Source organism: Ochlerotatus camptorhynchus, unplaced genomic scaffold (genome assembly GCF_037179485.1).
Source record: "Ochlerotatus camptorhynchus isolate MF236.1 unplaced genomic scaffold, CSIRO-AGI_Acam_v1.1 ptg000260l, whole genome shotgun sequence".
NCBI lineage: Eukaryota > Metazoa > Arthropoda > Insecta > Diptera > Culicidae > Ochlerotatus > Ochlerotatus camptorhynchus.
This window is the reverse complement of record NW_027040750.1, coordinates 298,873-316,901: the sequence shown is the minus strand read 5'-3', so window position 1 is coordinate 316,901 and position 18,029 is coordinate 298,873. Positions and strand designations below refer to the sequence as shown.

Genomic DNA, 18,029 nt, shown 5'->3' with positions numbered 1-18,029 from the left:
CCCCTCAACAATAACCCAAAAGCGAGACAGACTGACGATCCCTTTTTTCCTGGAAATAAATTTTAAACAAACCACAATCATTATTAAAACCAAGTTTTACCAAATTTGAACAAAAAATTGCTTTGAAGACATGTTTGATGACATTCAGTTGGTGAATTACACACAACTGACGGTAAAACATATCTGGTGCCTCTATATATGCAATTATATTAACATCCAAAGTCCATCCTATTTTACATATTCTGCACAAAAGAAACTTTCTGCTCCGCCCCATTCAAAAAAAACTGCGGGAAATCCTATCAGGTTCTGAACCTGAAAAGATATAAAACAGCGCTGTTGTCATGCTTTTGCTCATTGTCGCTTCGGACGGCGTGGCGCTTGGTCCTGCAGTATGCTGGACCAAATCAGCGGCTTAAGGTGGATCACGGCGTGAGGAAAAGAAATAATGTAAACCCCCTCCGCCCTTCACAACAAACTCTCGCCCCCCCCTCAACAAACTCTCGCCCCTTTTAACAACTTCTCCTTCCCCCCCCCCCCCCACCATCAAACCTCTCCTACCCTTCTCTTCACCATCAAACCCTTCCTACCCCCCCCCTCAAATACCTCTCCTAAACCCCCCTCAAATACCACTCCTAACCCCCCCCCCCTCAAATACCACTCCTAACCCCCCCCCCCCCCCCTCAAATACCTCTCCTAACCACCCCCCCCCCCCAACAAAAAATAACTCGAAAGCGAGACAGACTTTGACGATCCCTTTTTTCCGGGAAATAAATTTTAAACATACCACAATCATTAGTAAAACTAAGTTTTACCAAATTCGAACAAAAAATTGCTTTGAAGACATGTTTGATGACATTGAGTTGGTGAATTACACACAACTGACGGTAAAACATATCTGGTGCCTCTATATATGCAATTATATTAACATCCAAAGTCCATCCTATTTTACATATTCTGCACAAAAGAAACTTTCTGCTCCGCCCCATTCATAAAAAACTGCGGGAAATTCTATCAGGTTCTGAACCGGAAAAGATATAAAAGAGCGCTGCTGTCATGCTTTTGCTCATTTTCGCTTCGGACGGCGTGGCACTTGGTCCTGCAGTAAGCAGGACCAAATCAGCGGCTAAAGGTGGATCACGGCGTGACCACAATAATGATGTAAACCCCCTCCCCCTTTCACAACAACCTCTCCCCCTCCTCCTTCACAACAATCTCTACCCCTCCCCCTTTCACAACAATCTCTCCCACTCCCCCCTTCACAACAATCTCTCCCCTCCCTCAACAACCTCTCCTAACCCCCATGACCACTCATCAACAACCTTTCCTAACCCCTCCCCCACTCATCAACAACCTTTCCTAACCCCCCTCCCCCCACCCCACCACTCAAATACCGCTCCTAACAAATCAATATCTATGTGTCGGCCACATACTTAAAATATATACATATAAAAACCATGCGTGACCACACATACTATTCATTTGCGTGTAAATTTCATGTGTACTTCTGAGTGGATTCTGTTTATGTGTGGTCAAATGAAAATCATGTGGAATTTCACATGGATATTTGTCAAGAAAAATGTGTAAATTGTTTTGAGTCAACCATAACCGAAACATTGAAATACTTGAAAATTTTAAGATAAAGTATAATAGTCAAAAATGCATGAAAAACATCAATTTTGTGTGGTTCTACGTCATACTGCGGTCGTGTCTAGGACACAACCCTTTACTTTTTTTCTTTACCGCATGAACTTGAAGAGCTTGGGTAAGATTCCTCTTTAAAGCATTTGAAACCCACAAACAACAATAAGAACACTAAAAAATTCATCTTTTATAAAACACAAAATTAACATAGGAGCGAGAGAACTTCTAAAAATAGAAACGGAGCGATTGGACTCCAGATGAGAAAGTGGAGCAATTGGACTTATGATGGAAAAAAATGGAGCGAGAGGACTCCTAGAAATGGAAACGGAGCGATTGGACTCTGGATGAGAAATTGGATCAATTGGACTCCTGATGGGAAAAAAAAACGGAGCAAGAGGACTCCTAGAAATGGAAATGGAGCGATTGGACTCCAGGTGAAAAGTGGGGCATTTGGACTCCTCAAGTGAACACGAAGCTAGAGGACTCCTAGTTGAAACTTTGAAAAATTAACAGTATGACTCCATACTAAAAGTGGAAAAACAGGTTTCGATGTGAATATTGAAATGCTAAATGAAGGCTGAAGAAATTTAATATTTAAAAGTTATTTGGAAAACTAAATATATCTTTGTATATTTATTTTTCAAATGGACAGTTTTGTTAACATTAAGCTAATCAAAACCTAAAAAAAAAACAAGTTATAAAATCAACGTATTTCATTTAATTTTGCAGAAAAATGAAAAAGAAAATGGACTCCATCATGAAGAAATTGGCGGACGAGAAATCTGCCAGGATTGAACTAAGCAATCAATTGGACAGGGCAAACAAGACAATAATGACAGTGGACAGTGGTGAATTCTCAGGAAATGCGGGCCCTTACAGTACTCAGCACCAGGTCAATGAGACTTCAGTTGCCGGAGTGCAAGTCAGTCTTAGCAGGTGAGCCGGTTGGACGTCGTGATTATGAGTCGTGGATCGATCTTTTGACAGATTCACTGAAACTGGCGGGTGTAGAGGACGAGCGTACAAGCTTCATCGTCTTCAAGGTTAAGGCAGGACCGGTGCTCTTGGAAATTTTCAAGAATACGAAGTCGACTCCAGAGGCTCCAGATGAAGAAACTTGTCCGTTGTCAAACGCCATGTTCCGATTAAAGACTTATTTTGGATCTGCTTCAAACATTAAGCTCCAACGCCGTAAGCTCGCCCTAATCATTCAGCGTCCGGATGAATCAGACTTGTCGTTTATTATGAGAGTTGATTCTACAGCCCATTTGTGTGACTACCAGGAAGCAAAAGAGTTCGAAGAAATTGTGAGTGCTGTTGCCGCCCATGCAAGGAACAAGGATGTACGGACAGCAGCCATTAAAATGCTAAGCCGTAAAGGGTCGTTCACGGATCTGGTGGACGTGGTTCGAGAAATCGAAGCGGTTGCTATGAACGAAGAATATTATCGGTTGAAGCATGGTAAGCCTGAACAAGTAACAGTGGCTGCTGTTAGTGCCACATATCAAAGAGCTGGCCCATCAAGACGGGGAAACACCGTTATCCGATTGCACGTGGAAGATTTGGACATCCATACATGGGCCCCTCCAGAATCGACTCTCATTTGTCATCAGAACGGAAAGGATTTGGAAACACTCAAGAAGCTGAACCGTATCGCTGCTACAGATGCAACGACATCAATCACAAAACGGACGCCTGTTTTGCAATCGATAAGATTTGTTTGAAATGTGGACGTAAAGGTCACATCCAAAGAGCATGTCGTCCACCATTCAAGGCGGAAAATCAACGTAGGACAGGAGGCGAGATTCCAGGCATCAACATTGGTAAGATTGCTTCAATCGATGCAGACAAGGTTGCTAACACAGAAGAGAAAACTGGTGATGAAAATGTATGTGTGGACATTGCTATTTAATGTATCATTGTTTAACGTTTTGATCTACAAGCTTTAAATTAATATGTTTTGTTTAAAATAAACAGTGAATTTGATTTCTTTTTTAAATAAGGCAAAATTAAATGATAAAAATTCAAATTTTCTTGTATATCAATGTTAAGGATGATACATCGCATCGATTCCGATTCCATAAATACAATGGATTTATTTCTTTGCAGTTGCATGTCGCAATAGTCTCAGTATCAAAAACTGCTGATGATGCCCTAATAATGGCGAAAATTGCAGGATTAGAGTGCGAGTTTCTTATTGACTCGGGGGCCCAACTGATCGATTTGGTCTACTGCGTAGTGACTATAGATACCGGAAGGAAATGTTCAATATCCAGTATAGTACAGATCGACCGCTAAAAGCATATGCAACTGACGGCGAAATACCGGTAAGCTTCACTTTTGAGGCCTTCCTGCATATATCGGACGATCGTCCAACTTTTCTTTAAAAATTCTACGTTGTCAAGGAATGCCGATCTCTATTAGGAAGGGCGACAGCAACCCGATACAATGTTCTATTGCTAGGGTTGCAAGTACCTATAAACTAAGAGAAGTCCTTGGCACACCCTTGGTACGAAGCGGATGAAATTGCTTCGGTGATGGTGGACGAAGTTTTTCCCAAATTTAATATTCCACCAGTACAATTGAGCTACGACCAATCGAGACCACCATGCCGTAATGTCTTCATGAATATTCCGATAGCTGTTAAACCGATTGTTGAGAAACGGTTGCATCAGCTTCTGGTAGCGGCATCATTGAGCGCGTAACAGGCGATATGGACGATGCATTTTGTTCGTCGATTCTAGCCATACCTAAGGGCAAGGACGATATTAGGCTAGTGATCGATCTTAGAGGTCCTAATAGCTACATTGAAAGATCTCCATTTGCCATGCCATGTGTGGAGAAAATTTTGGCAGAACTAGACGGGGCACAGTGGTTCTCGACTATAGATATGTCCAATGCGTTCTTCCACATCGAGCTCCACGAGAATAGTCACCATCTCACGAATTTCTGTACAGAATTCGGAATGTTTCGGTGCGTCAGGTTACCCACCGGACATTTTCCAAGAAGTGCTACAGAGGAAAATCCTTGTAGGCTGTAAGGGCGTGAAGAACTATTTGGACGATATTCTCATTTTCGCAAGAACCCAAGAAGAGCATGACGAAAACCTAGATGCAGTGTTGACCTGCCTACGTGAACACAACGTGAAAATCAATGCTTCCAAGTGCACCTTCAAGAGTCAATCCGTCAAGTTCTTAGGATTCCGGCTCACTTCGGATGGGTGGCAAATCAAGGAAGAGAAAATAAGTGCCATAAGAGACTTCAGGAGACCGGACACGATAGCGGAGGTAAAGAGCTTTTTGGGCCTAGTGACATTCGTTGATAAGTTTGTGCCACATCGAGCCAATAAAACTGAAAAATTACGGGCGTTAGCACAAGCAGATACCTTCTATTGGTCAGCTGAAGAAGAACATTAGTTTCGGGCGTTCAAGGACGATGCTCTGAAGATGATTAAAACACTCGGATACTTCAATACTTCGGATAGAACAGAACTTTTTGTTGATGTATCGGCTATCGGCCTCGGAGCTGTCTTAGTGCAGTTCAACGACCACAAAATACCAAGAATCATCGCATGTGCCTCAAAAGCTCTAACGGCAATTGAACAGAGGTATCCCCAAACACACCGAGAGGCATTGCCTGTGGTGTGGGGAGTGGAACGTTTTGCGTACTATTTGTCCAGCAGATCATTCATAATCCAAACTGATGCCGAAATCAATTAATTTATTTTTGGTGGGAAACATCGGATCGGCAAACGTGCCGTTTCACGAGCAGAAGCGTGGGCGCTACGACTGCAGCCTTTTGATTTTACAATTGAGCGAGTTCCAGGCGAACATAACGTTGCAGATGTTTTATCAAGGTTGATAAAGATGTCTCAAGACATCTAGATATGCACATATGGATTTCACTGAGTTTACCATATGGCTGCAACGACGAGTCCCGCTTCTCAATTCTTTTCCAATCATACACCCGATCTTTCTTTTCCTTTACGGTCTTTTTCATCCGGTTTTCACTTCGCTACCAGTGAAATATAGGCTGTAGCTGAATGTTATACACCGAGAAATTTACATGTTTTGGTATTGGTAAGTTATTTATTTATTTAAATTTTTTTTCCTTTGGTTTGTTTTTTTCCGTCGATCTTGTTTTCCGTGCTGAGCACCAATGCTACCGATGTGCCAGGAAGGCAGCTCCTACACCTGGACCCTACCTATCGACCCATCAACTCATGGACCGGGGACCAACGGCTTTACTTCCCATCCGAAGGAAGGCGTGATCAGAGATGTTATGCCTCAGAACATCCCGGCGGCGCCGACTGGGATTGAACCCAGACCTGCTGGGGTGAGAGGTAATCACGCTTACCACTACACCACCGGTGCCGTTAAGTTATTTATTTAACATGAGGCTTATATCTACTACAATATCCCGTACCTCTACTCTTTGTTTTTATTTTTAATTACTGTAAATACATTTTTAAAAATTTATTTATTTACTGAATGATAATTTGTGTTCAACAGTTCATCATCGAAGATATTAACTACTGATAAATTGGGTAGATGTAACTATCATTGAATCGGGCTGGTCTTTTCATGTTAGAATGTTGACGAAGCGTAACTTTGTTCGGAATATGCTTACTGCATTGTGGTGAACCTGTTTGGAAATTCGCCGAGTCTTCTTCTGAAATTGTTACCATTCCGCTGCAATCTGTGTGTTGATGAATGCCGTCTTGATTGTTGATGTTACTTTGACCGTTTACCTCCTTTGCAGGTGGGGCCAGTTTCACATCCTGCACATTTCTAGCGTACTGTACCATTGTTACTTATAATTACAACCTTTGCTCCGGTTCTAGCCACTTCACTGAAGCGTTCCAAAGAAAACATTGGATTGCTTTTGCATTTTCTTTGCTGGCTCATTAACACAATGTCACCAACCTTTATATTACATTCCTTCGTGCCTCGTACCTCATCTGCATAATGTTTGCTGTACAATTTTGCTTCTGCATCCATCTCTCGTACATTCTCCCTGTCTAACTCCTTTGAACGAGAATCTGTCCACAGACTGGGAAAAGCGAGGGGAAAAGTTCCACGATATTTGTATCCAACCATTAATTCAAATGGCGTAACCATGAGCCGTGCATGCGGAATTAGTGTGCTATCAAATATTATAAATTAACAATATGGTTCACTCTTCTATTATCTCTAAGACACGATTTTTCCCGACACTAGCGGCTCTAGTGATGCGAAAGGTAACTAGTACACTGTAAATTGAGCGTAACAAGGCTATCAAAAACAACTCACTGTTGAGCAAAATTTAACACACGGTAAGAAAAAAATAGTCAAAATTAAGTTTATATCTCAAGCGCCGCCGGGATTTTCTGAGGTACAAAATCTCTGATCACGAAGGGTGGGTGTCAAAGCTGCTTCTCAGGCGTCGGTAGCATTGGTATTCAGTACGGAAAACAAATCAAGGAAAAAAAGTTTATTTCACCCAACTAGGCACTATGTGGGAAGCCAAAAGTAAGTAAAGTCCCACGCACTCAATTAATAATGTTTTGTTGTTTTTGACATCATCCACATCCAGAGGTCCAGTCACTTTCGAATATATGGGAATGGTAGGAAACCATTTTTTTTTTTTTGGAAATGCATGAACATTTTCAGTTTTTATTCATTATCGTCTTTATGAGCAGTTGGCAGTTGTCACAAATGACATCAAGATGCCTAGCCGGAGTCAATTTTGTTCTGAATAGTTTTCAATCCGACAAGTAGGCTTACTCAGATTGGGCTTTTCTACTTTTCGCGCTGCCGTTCCGCTTCCGCTGTAATTGTGTAATAAATAATAAAGCGGAATGAAACGATGCAAAATGGAAAGCAGAATCAAAACAAAACCGCAAATAAGGCTACCAGAAACTCATATTTTTAATGGTCATAGGGTTACAAGAAGTTTAAAATAAAAATAAACCCCGTTAATATGCACGAAGTGTCATTCAGATTAGCGGGGGTCCACAGTATTGTAGGATATTTGGACACCGCAAAAATCTCCCTTTTATACCTGCACCATTCTAAACATGTGATTATAACCATTTCCCCAGAATTTGGGTACATTTTACTCATCGTAATAAAACTGGTTTACTCAGATTCTGCCAACTCCTTACTGCACATAAGAATGGGTCCGTCTACCCAGTCTCAGGGTACACAGAAAATGAAACTTACCCAAAGCTTGAGTTTAAGCAATTCAAATTTAAGTAAAACCGCAGTAAACTCAGCACGGAAAACACGATCGACGGAAAACAAATCAAGAAAAAAAATCTCTGTTAAATCTCTATAGTATTAAGTACTTACGACCACTATAAATTTCCAACGATTGCACATAAACACTCTCCATAGTCCAGTCCACAACACTCAACTTTATCGTTTTTGTTTTGAGCTATGATGGATTTGACGTATGATAGAGAAAGCTAGTAAGTAGAGAAACATGTAAAAAAACCTATTTACCAAATGTAAACAATGACTTTGAACTATTTTGGCTTGTATGCTTTTGCTCATGTTGCTGTATGGAGAACAAGGTACCCAACACGCTAACTTGAAAGTACCCATTTATAAGTAAAAAGGTCAATTTTGAAGAAAAGTGACTAAACTAGTATTAGTAGTTTTTTACCCATTAATGGGTAACAGATACTCATTAATGGGTAAACATTGCTAATTGAATGGTAATTGACTTATCTTTAAAATTTATATTTTTTACCCAATAATGGGTACTTAAAGTAAGTTAAAAATTGAGTTCACTTTCACTCATCATGTGGCTTCCATGAGGCTAGGTAAAATTAAATAAATTATGAAAACTAAATTTTGAGAAATCCTCATCATCAATCCATTGAGTGAAAATTACCTAACTATCAATTAAATGCAATTGGCGTTGACAGCGACTCTGTAGCTCTTTACTCCTATGTTAAAATCCATAAGTAAACTTCAGACTGTGCGTGAAACATGGCGTACTTCGTACTATCAACCGGTGGAAACTAACGATTTTAAATTGCTTCACTACTTGTATAGCCTATTGGTCCCAAGCAAATCGATTAAAGTATCCTATTCTAGTCGAAATTCTAGTACTACACTATGTTTGTTTTGATTCTGTATGGAAGTTCGACAGATAAAATGAGGGGTTCGTGGATTTTCCTATGTTTCGAGGGGTGCATCGATTAGCTTGGGACCAAAGATAGTACCAGAACTGAGGCAAAAAGTTGAGCACATTTTTTCGGGACCTTCTGGTCTTAGAGTTGGTACTATCACAAACGAAGTGACAGACGGAGCGGCTCGAAAACTTTGGTGACTAACCTGCTATTGCAATTTTTCAGTGTACCACATGGCAACACCACTACTACTGGATTGTACCACATGGCAACACTACTACTAGATTGAACTAGCATTTTAACCGAATGTACTAGAATGTTTTGGTTCTATCTCTTTCACTCTATTCAAAACTGAAATGCATAAAAAAATGACAAAATGATACGCACTCTTTGCACACTGTCAAAGAATCATTGTACACAAAATCAACTTTGTTCAAATCAAAACAAAAAAACTAACCCATCTGGTGGATGATGGCACAAGCTTCCAAGAAAATTCTATTACAGTGAACCACATTATTTTAATGGATTTCTTCGCCAGTAAGTCGTCTGTCACTTCGTTTGTGGTACTATCCTTTCACTTCACTGAAAAATCCCATAAGAAACTGTCAATCATTTCTAGCAGAGACAATTTTTCGAAGGTGCCGTCAACGCAAAAAATTGGCGTTGACGGCACCGTCGAAAAATTTGCTCTTCCAGCAAATATAGACAGTTTCTTATGGGAATTTTCGGTGGAGTGAAAGGATAGTACAAAGTCCACCATGTTTCACGCACAGTCTGACGTTTGCTTATGGATTTTCTCATAGGAGTAAAGAGCTACAGAGTCGCCGTCAACGCCAATGGAGCACGAACGAAGGCGATGAAGCACGTAGGTTGCTATGATTTTCATCCAAAAATAAGTTAAAATTTCCCAATGGTGAAAACATGACGGTTGAGTACTTATAACTTAAAATCGAATTCATTTTTATTTTTTTGGTTTTTGAGCTTTTGTTAAACTCAAGTGTTTTTGAGTGTTTTTTTCTTACCGTGTTTGTTAATCTATTACCCAAAATTGGGTTAACGATTATTAACGTGTTGAAAGTTTTCCTCCTGCCAGTTGCCAATGTGGTATGTAGAGGGATGGCAGATATAATCTGCATTTTCTTTTATGTGTTTGGATTACCTCTAAGCTTATTGTACATTCAAACTATAGCAGATAGGGGAAATGTCTCTAATGTTGGCCTATGGATCTAAGATTGGGCCCATCGCTAAAAATCTGCTATTTATCAATTTTATCTAGATGAACGCGTTATTGGGACGTTACTAATGGATATTTTTGGTTGCTATTGAAAATTTAGTCGATTGCTGAATTTATGTATGGGCCCAAATTAGGGACACTTAGGCCGACATTACCTGCATTTCCCCTATAACGTTATTTAGGCACTTTTGATAACGCTATTACGTTATTAATATCAACTATAGTCTGAACGTAGTACAATGTCATGACGTCAGGGTAGGCGTGTAACATGCATGAGAAAGCTAATACTGTTTGCCACACCTTTTATTTGACTAAACGTATGAATTGATTACACGCTTAAATAATAAGGCCACGAATGTTTTTAGTCACCTTTCTCACCGGGAGAGGGTATTACCATAGAGGTAACTCTAATACCCCGTTCACATTACAGCGTATATCACGTGATATACGGTGGCTTGCAATGAGCACTCATACATCTAGTTTTCACTGGAAATCTTATGTATGAGTGCTCATTGCAAGACTGCCTATATTACGTGATATACGCTGTAATGTGAACGGGGTATAAGCACAAACGAAGTTACAGACGACTTTCTCCGAAGAAATGAATTAAAATAATGTGGTTTTCTGTAATAGAATTTTAGTCCACCTTCCGCCCCTCACCGCCAGGGTCGCTAGTATTTTTGTTTTGAATTAATTCAAGTTGGTTTTGTGTGCAATGATCTGGCAACTCGTGTCCTTGCTCGTGTTGACGGGGTGCTGTTTTCTCACTCATCGAAGGAAATTTTGATTAGAGTGAGAAAGTAAGGAACAGTCAGCGCGGGAGCCGTGTGCGTTACTATAGGTGCGGCAGAAGGAATGTAGTCGACTCTGTCGTTCTCACGGTGTTCTTACGCATGATCCAACGTTTCGTCACACTAGATTATGCATAAGAACGTCGTGATAATGCAAGTGCTGGCTTGTTTCCTTCTGCCTCACCAATCACATTGATCACAGCACATACGATTCTCCGTCGGTTCGTGGTGCATTGTGCATTCTTTGTGCCATACCACCAGTCCAAACACTAGAATTTTTGGAAGGTTCTCCCTCAGTACCTGTAAGCAGTGTGATACCAGCTGACATTCGCATGGGTAGAGAAATCCGGAACATTTTCTCGCTTTTGAGCATCAACGTCAACCCGGTCTCGAATCGCATTTCCGCTTGAGGTGGCACCGTTGGCAGTAATCTATTGCGCCGTGGGAAAGACCTGCTTAGTGCACTAGTGCTGGAAAATTCTGCAAGTTCGTCATTAAAATTAAATCTACTTTTCTTCGCTGTAACGTACTCCGGATCAGACTCGCTGGTGGAACGTTTTCGTGGGACGGTTTTCGACCCAAAAAGCTTCAGTTTGAACTGCTTTCCAAAAGATTTCTGGGCAGGCGTCTTGGGACGCACGATCTCCACCGAGGCATCCGTTAGCGTGTTCGTGTCGGAGCGGATGACCTGTTTGATCGGCTGCAATTCTACCATCGATTTTCGGCCCTGCTTTTTGTTTAACTTCACACGATAGTTGAAATCGAACACGGTCGACGATCCGGCGGAGGATGCTTCGTCTTCATTCTCCGAAGAAGTCAACGATTTGATCTTTTCCGAGCTGAGCTTCTCGAGCCTTACGACCGGTTTGACTCGAAGTAATTTTTCGACGGAAGTTCTTCGTGGCAGTGGAATCTTCTTGACCAGTTCCTCCAGCTTCGAAGAAACGAACGAGGAAGAACTAGATGAAGACGTGGACAGCCGTCATTTCGACGTTGGTTTCTTTCGTGTAGAAACCAGATCGGAATCGCTGTCGTCACTGCCTATTGCGGTTCGTCTTTTCTGAGATTTGCGTTTTCCCCCATCTTGCTGCTTCCCCCATCTTGCTGCTTCCACTCTTCGGGAAGCCTCGGCTAGCTTCAAAACCGCTTCCGGCGTCTTTCGGACAATCGGACGACAAAAGGTGAAAACATAGTTCTTCGAGGGAACCTCCATGCACTGATCTTGGCGACAAGTCGAACCGCACGTTGCACAAAGGATCAGATCCCAACGCTTGCAATCGTCGTAATCTCGCCCATACCGACAGCGACACTCTTCAGTGTCACACTCCGAAGGACGTTCCAACTGATCATTGAATACATTCGGTTCCAGCTCCCACGAGGCATCCCTCGAACAATTAAAATAAAATATTCAGTATTCAAATACCGATTCACCCACCTCCGCCGCTTCGCTTAATTTTCCGGAATATAAATGCCACGCTGATGGATCTGCAGACTAAAGTCGTCCTTGTTGCACAAAGGGCAATTGAAAAAGTACCTCGCCGATTGGGCAAACTGTGCCACGTAGCTCCGATGGAACCAGCCATTCTGACAGCACGGGGCACGAATCGATTCCAGCTTCCTGTACGGTCCCATATCATCGTAGCAAATCCCACAGGCTTCGGTCTCGGAGTGTTTCACCTTATCCACCAGCGCTACGTGCTTATCGCACCACGACTGGAACGTTTCCACGTAATGCGACAGGCACTCATTCTGCATCCCACAAAGCGTATGCAGGTATAATGACTAGTTTTGCCACGTCTAGTAGCCCGGTCCAGAATAGAGCATCGCACCATCGTACCGCAATCATGCTCAAACGCGTGACATACAGCATCTTTATCCGAAATAAATAATAAATTGAACAAAATTGGTTTCATCCGATCCTCCTTCATTCTCACCATCTCACCTTCAGCACGTCGATCGATTCGATGGATTTCGGCATGATTTTGGAGTAAATTTTCCTTCTTCAGATCGCCCTCGTCGAGAGCTTTCAGTTCCTCTACGGAGGAGCAAATGCATACCGAGTATGGCAACCCGAAAAAAAATAATTATAATAAAATAACGAAATTACAATGATTTTTACGGTTGAATTTCGGGCACATTATAAATTTATTGTTAAATTATTGGACGGGTGAAAAAATAAATTTCGTTTTAAAAGATACAATTCTCAATGAAAATTAATTTGATGAGATCAAATTTGTTCGAGAAAAATCAGTTTTTTTATTGTTAAGATGCTTAACAACCCCCCTTTTTTACTGTACATTTCTCATATACCATGATTTTCGTTTTGATTTTATGATAATCAACAAAAATCTCCATTCAAAATCATTGTATTTTTATTGGATTTTTTACGGGCGGGTCCTGTTTGGCGTCCAACAACGATATCTTCTCGGTCGCGAATGACCATGGCTTTGGTTAGGAGCACCGACTGATGAAATCTTTAGCAACAATTGCCGCCAAAAAGCGCGAGTCATTGACAGCTCAACATCGTTTATTTGTAAGCAAATGTTAACCCGATGTGTTTACTCCTAATCATTTTGGCCTAAGGTCTTTCATTATACAAAAGAAGTGCAGATAACAATGAACACAACATAGTGACATGCAGTTTGACAACAGGCTCTCCCTTTCAATTTTCGTTAGAGAAAAAGAGATAACAGGCGGTGCCCCAATAGCATCAACTACTTTAAGCTAGTACATATGAGTAGATAGTGTTGCCGTGAGGTACACTCGAAAATTTCAAATGTAAGTGCGTCAAACCAAATTTCGAGCCGCTCCGTCTGTCACTTCGTTTGTGGTATAAGACTAGAAGCTCCCGAAATAACGTTCTCTACTTTTTGGCTCAGCTCTGGTACTCTCTTCGGTCCCAAGCTAATCGATTCACCCCTCGAAACATAGGAAAAACCTGGAAAAACCAATAACCCCTCATTTTATCTGTCAAACTTTCATAGCAAATCAAAACAAACAGTGCGTAGTACTAGAATTTCGACTAGAATGGGATACGTTAATCGTTTGCTTGGGACCAATAGGCTAGTCAAGTAGTGAGCCAATTTAAAATCGTTAGTTTCGTATTGATTGTTGGTATTACTTATGCGTCTTTTCAGAAATATATGGGAATTCTGGAAGTGAACCATATTGTTAATTTATAATATTTGATGACATGCTTCATATTTTAAAGGCATGGATTTTGTGATTAATCCCCCTAAAAGTGAAATGAAAAATTTATTTTTCCACAATGTCGAGATAAATGGTTGACGTCTTGAGCAAAGTTGTAGCAAAAATGATTACAAACAACTTTGCTGAAGACATAAAAGTCCTAAATTTCACTCAAATCGAGATAGAGAGCGTTGTTTGAGGACGGACCCCCAAAAACACGTTTTTCATCGAAACACATATTTTCTTTAATTTTAGGTCCTCATTATGTTCAACAAAGTTGATTGGTATACTAAAATACACATCGTTCTAGAACATACTATACCTGCATCATTTTAATATGATGAGTTATTGATAAATTTTCTTCTATTTTCCTCATATTTTGGACTTGCGTATCTTTCTTAGGTGCAGGAAGGTGCAGATGAAATCAAATGCATCTAAAACTACATTAAAGAGCTTTCAAATGGTGGTAAATTTGTCCGTCCACGACTGTCTGCTGGGGAGTTGTGATCAAAACAAGTATCTATATCTTTACTCTGTTTTATGGTATAACCAGTATAAAAAAGATAATCAACTTCAATATATCTACATATTTTTCTTGATTAAATTCTTTTTGTTCGATTGGTTTTGCATTTTTGTTGTCAATATTTTGTATTGTATTCAATTATCATCATTATTATCATAATCATAACCATTAATATAATCATTATCGTTTCCTTCAGCTTCTTTTGCTAGCAGCTCGTGCTTTTTAGGCCATCCACGAATGCTAGTAATCAATGGATCTGATAATACTAGGAGCCAGTTCAATAGATCACGATTTGTAAGCGATCTTGATTGCTTGCGGGTATTGAACTCTTGGTATCTGTTAAATAAAAGTTTTATTAATTTATTCGTTATTTTGTTTAAATACATGTACCTCTTCCAATCCTTGTTCCTTGCCTCCTGTGCTTCCTCAGAAAGCTGACCGATTAGAACAAGGAAATGTTCAATCACGGCTGATCCATGTATCAATACTTTATGAATACTAGCTGGCAAGTAATACCAGGTTCGATAGGATGGTGTTGATTAACAAAGCCAAAGCTTGTAGATCTGTATATTCGGGTAAAGAGTTGCTCAAGGACTTCTTCAAAGAATGAACCAACTTATTTTCATCTGCAGGACTTGCGTGAGAAACGGCTTTCAGGATATCCGTCACCTCTTTCTCACCTGATTCTCTCATCTTCATTTGTGTCGCAAATGCTAGCTCATTAAGATGGTAGCTATTCCGAACCTCTGCAGTTTTCTTCCTCTACGTTGTTTCACAACATTCTTCGAAAGGAACAACCTTCCGTCCTGCCACACTTTTTGCATTTTCAGAAATAGACGGAAGCAAGTTTAAAACGTTTTCAGGAAGCGTAAACGGCTTACTGAAATACTCGGCGTGACACTTGACAACCATGCACAAGCATGTTTGGACCAGAGCTTTTCAAAAAAAAGTCGCACATCGTTTTCACGGGTTTTCCTACATGTGCAGCCACATCCGGCATAATATTCACATTTATGGCATAACACTGGAGTACCTTCTTATAAACGCAGTTGAATTTTAATGATCGGCCTCCACTCGTTTTTGACCAGAGTGATAAGAGATCACGCTTATCAATTTCAACTTAAATTGAATCAAAAAAAAAAAAAAAGATCATTGGCACTTGCTGTGATCTACAATGAATTTAAAAATTTAAAAGAAATTAAGTCCTTCCAGATAATGTCATTTTACTTCAAAGCCCTGCTCTCGTAGCTTCCTCTGCTGTCCGGTTTCTTTGACAGAATTAGTCTCTCTCTCTCCTTCGCTTGGCTTCCGCAGTTCTTCTATCTTACATGCTTTCATATACTTTCACAATTCTCGATGAACATTTCAAATGGTCCTATCTGCTTTGATCGATTCTCTTCATCGACTTTCTCTTTTGATAACCACTGCTATGCAAACAGATTTGGCGCTAATTATTCAACATAGTTTGATAAAGGAGATTCTTATCTAGCATCCGAAACGTGAAATACAATAGCGAAAGGTTTTGAAGCTGAGTTAATAACGGAAGAGAAAGTCGATGAAGAGAATCGATCAATGTAGATATGAGCTTTTGAAATATTTATCTAGAATTGCTTCACGATTGATGAAAAACAGTGATGAGCTCTATGGAAAAACACTTATCGACTCACAAGTTTAACTGAATTTGACAGTGTTTTTTTTTCGTTCTTGATGCTTCAGTTTTGCCTTCTGGGCAATCTTTGGAAAGAAAATGTGCCGTTCTTGAATTTGATAAGCTCTGAGAAGTGGGAAATTTGTTTATTGAGTCGGTTACTATGGAAACGAATTTATTACGCGGTATAAAACACACTATCCCCTTGTTGTTGACATGACATCTATAAAGCCTATCAACGGGTGTTCGTTTTGATCATAACTCTCCAGCAGACGGTCGTGGACGGACAAGTTTACCACCATTTGAAAGCTCTTTAATGTAGGTTTTAGATTCATTTGATTTCATTTGCACCTTTTTGCACCTAAGAAAGATACGCAGGTCCAAAATATGAGGAAAATAGAAGAAAATTTATCAATAACTCATCCTATTAAAATGATGCAGGTATAGTATGTTCTAGAACGATGTGTATTTTAGTATTCCAATCAACTTTGTTGAACATAACGAGGACCTAAAATTAAAGAAAATGTGTGTTTCGATGAAAAACGTGTTTTTGGGGGTCCGTCCTCAAACAACGCTCTCTATCTCGATTTGAGTGAAATTTAGGACTTTTATGTCTTCAGCAAAGTTGTTTGTAATCATTTTTGCTACAACTTTGCTGAAGACGTCAACCATTTATCACGACATTGTGAAAAAATAAAGTTTTCATTTCTCTTTTAGGGGGATTAATCACAAAACTCATGCCTTCAAAATATGAAGCATTTCATACTCATCAACTTTGCTCAAGACGTCCTTACTCTAAATCCGCTCTCCATGGTGCTATTAATTAAGAGCGTCAGAATGGACTTTTCAACCACTGTGCATCGTCCAGTTTCAGTTTGAATGATACCCTGATGCTCCCTCCCAACCCAGTATTTATTTATATAATGAAAATATGCAATGGAGAAATGAAATATATCAGAACATTAAAATATTACATAATAAAATACATTTATATGGATAATATAGTTGCTACTGCAATGAAGAAGTATTTTACATATAATAAGATGCAGCTCTGTACCTCCTCAGCTCACAATGGCAAGTGGATGCAACACTGAAATGTACAGGATATATTAAGCAATTAAATAAATTTTGCTCAAATGATACTAACAATAATGCTAAAAATTGTGATGAATAACTAACATGACGAGAGATAATCTGCTTAATAATTATAAACATATAATATTATTTAATGTTGTTATTTTCTCTACTTCATCAGCTTCATATTAATTTCGATGACTTGGTTGGGTGAACTGAAATATTAAGCTGATAGAAATAGTATATCATGCAATGTATAATTTATATAATATATGTAGTGAAATACAAAATATAAAAAAAATAAACAAGTTTTGGTATTTATAAATCATTGGTCGTTGGTACCTGTATAATAATTATAAGCATATAGTGTTAAGTATTGTTGTTGCTTGCTTCCTCTGCCTTATCTGCTTAGTTTTAATTTCGATGAGTAATAAAATACAATAAAGTGAACAATAAAATGGTGCCTTCCTTCTCTCATCTTTTAAATGCATTGTTATCAAGCAACATTTAGATAAATCAACGCCTAGCGCGCTCCAGAAACAATACAGGTTGTAAAACAATATAACAAAGTATGTAGTAATATTCAGGATCCACATATAAGGCGACTCATGAATATGTATGTTCATGTGCAGGATTCACCTCAAGTTGGCGATGCAACCAAAAGTATAATGGGAAATAGGTTTGACCGTGATAAACCGGAATTAAACTAGAGAAAATTACGGAGTAAAATAAGCACGTTTATATTCTTTGAGGTTTTGTTTTGTATGACATTTCAGGAAAAAGAAATTGACAGTTGTGTACGAAAAAGG

The 18,029-nt window shown here is 39.6% G+C and overlaps 1 protein-coding gene and 1 pseudogene across 1 annotated transcript; both read right to left on the bottom strand.

The window, feature by feature from the left end:
* Positions 1 to 10,982: 10,982 nt before the first annotated feature.
* On the bottom strand, positions 10,983 to 12,844 carry LOC135705168 (transcriptional regulator ATRX homolog; annotated as a pseudogene).
* Positions 12,236 to 12,541, bottom strand: LOC135705167 (PHD finger protein 7-like). The gene has a single exon (XM_065226756.1). The coding sequence runs from the start codon at positions 12,539 to 12,541 to the stop codon at positions 12,236 to 12,238; it is 306 nt and encodes a 101-aa protein (XP_065082828.1).
* Positions 12,845 to 18,029: the final 5,185 nt, after the last annotated feature.

What these genes read in the sequence shown, in the direction of transcription:
- LOC135705167 (XM_065226756.1), bottom strand. Translation starts at nt 12,541, where the DNA reads ATGCAGAATGAGTGCCTGTCGCATTACGTGGAAACGTTCCAGTCGTGG.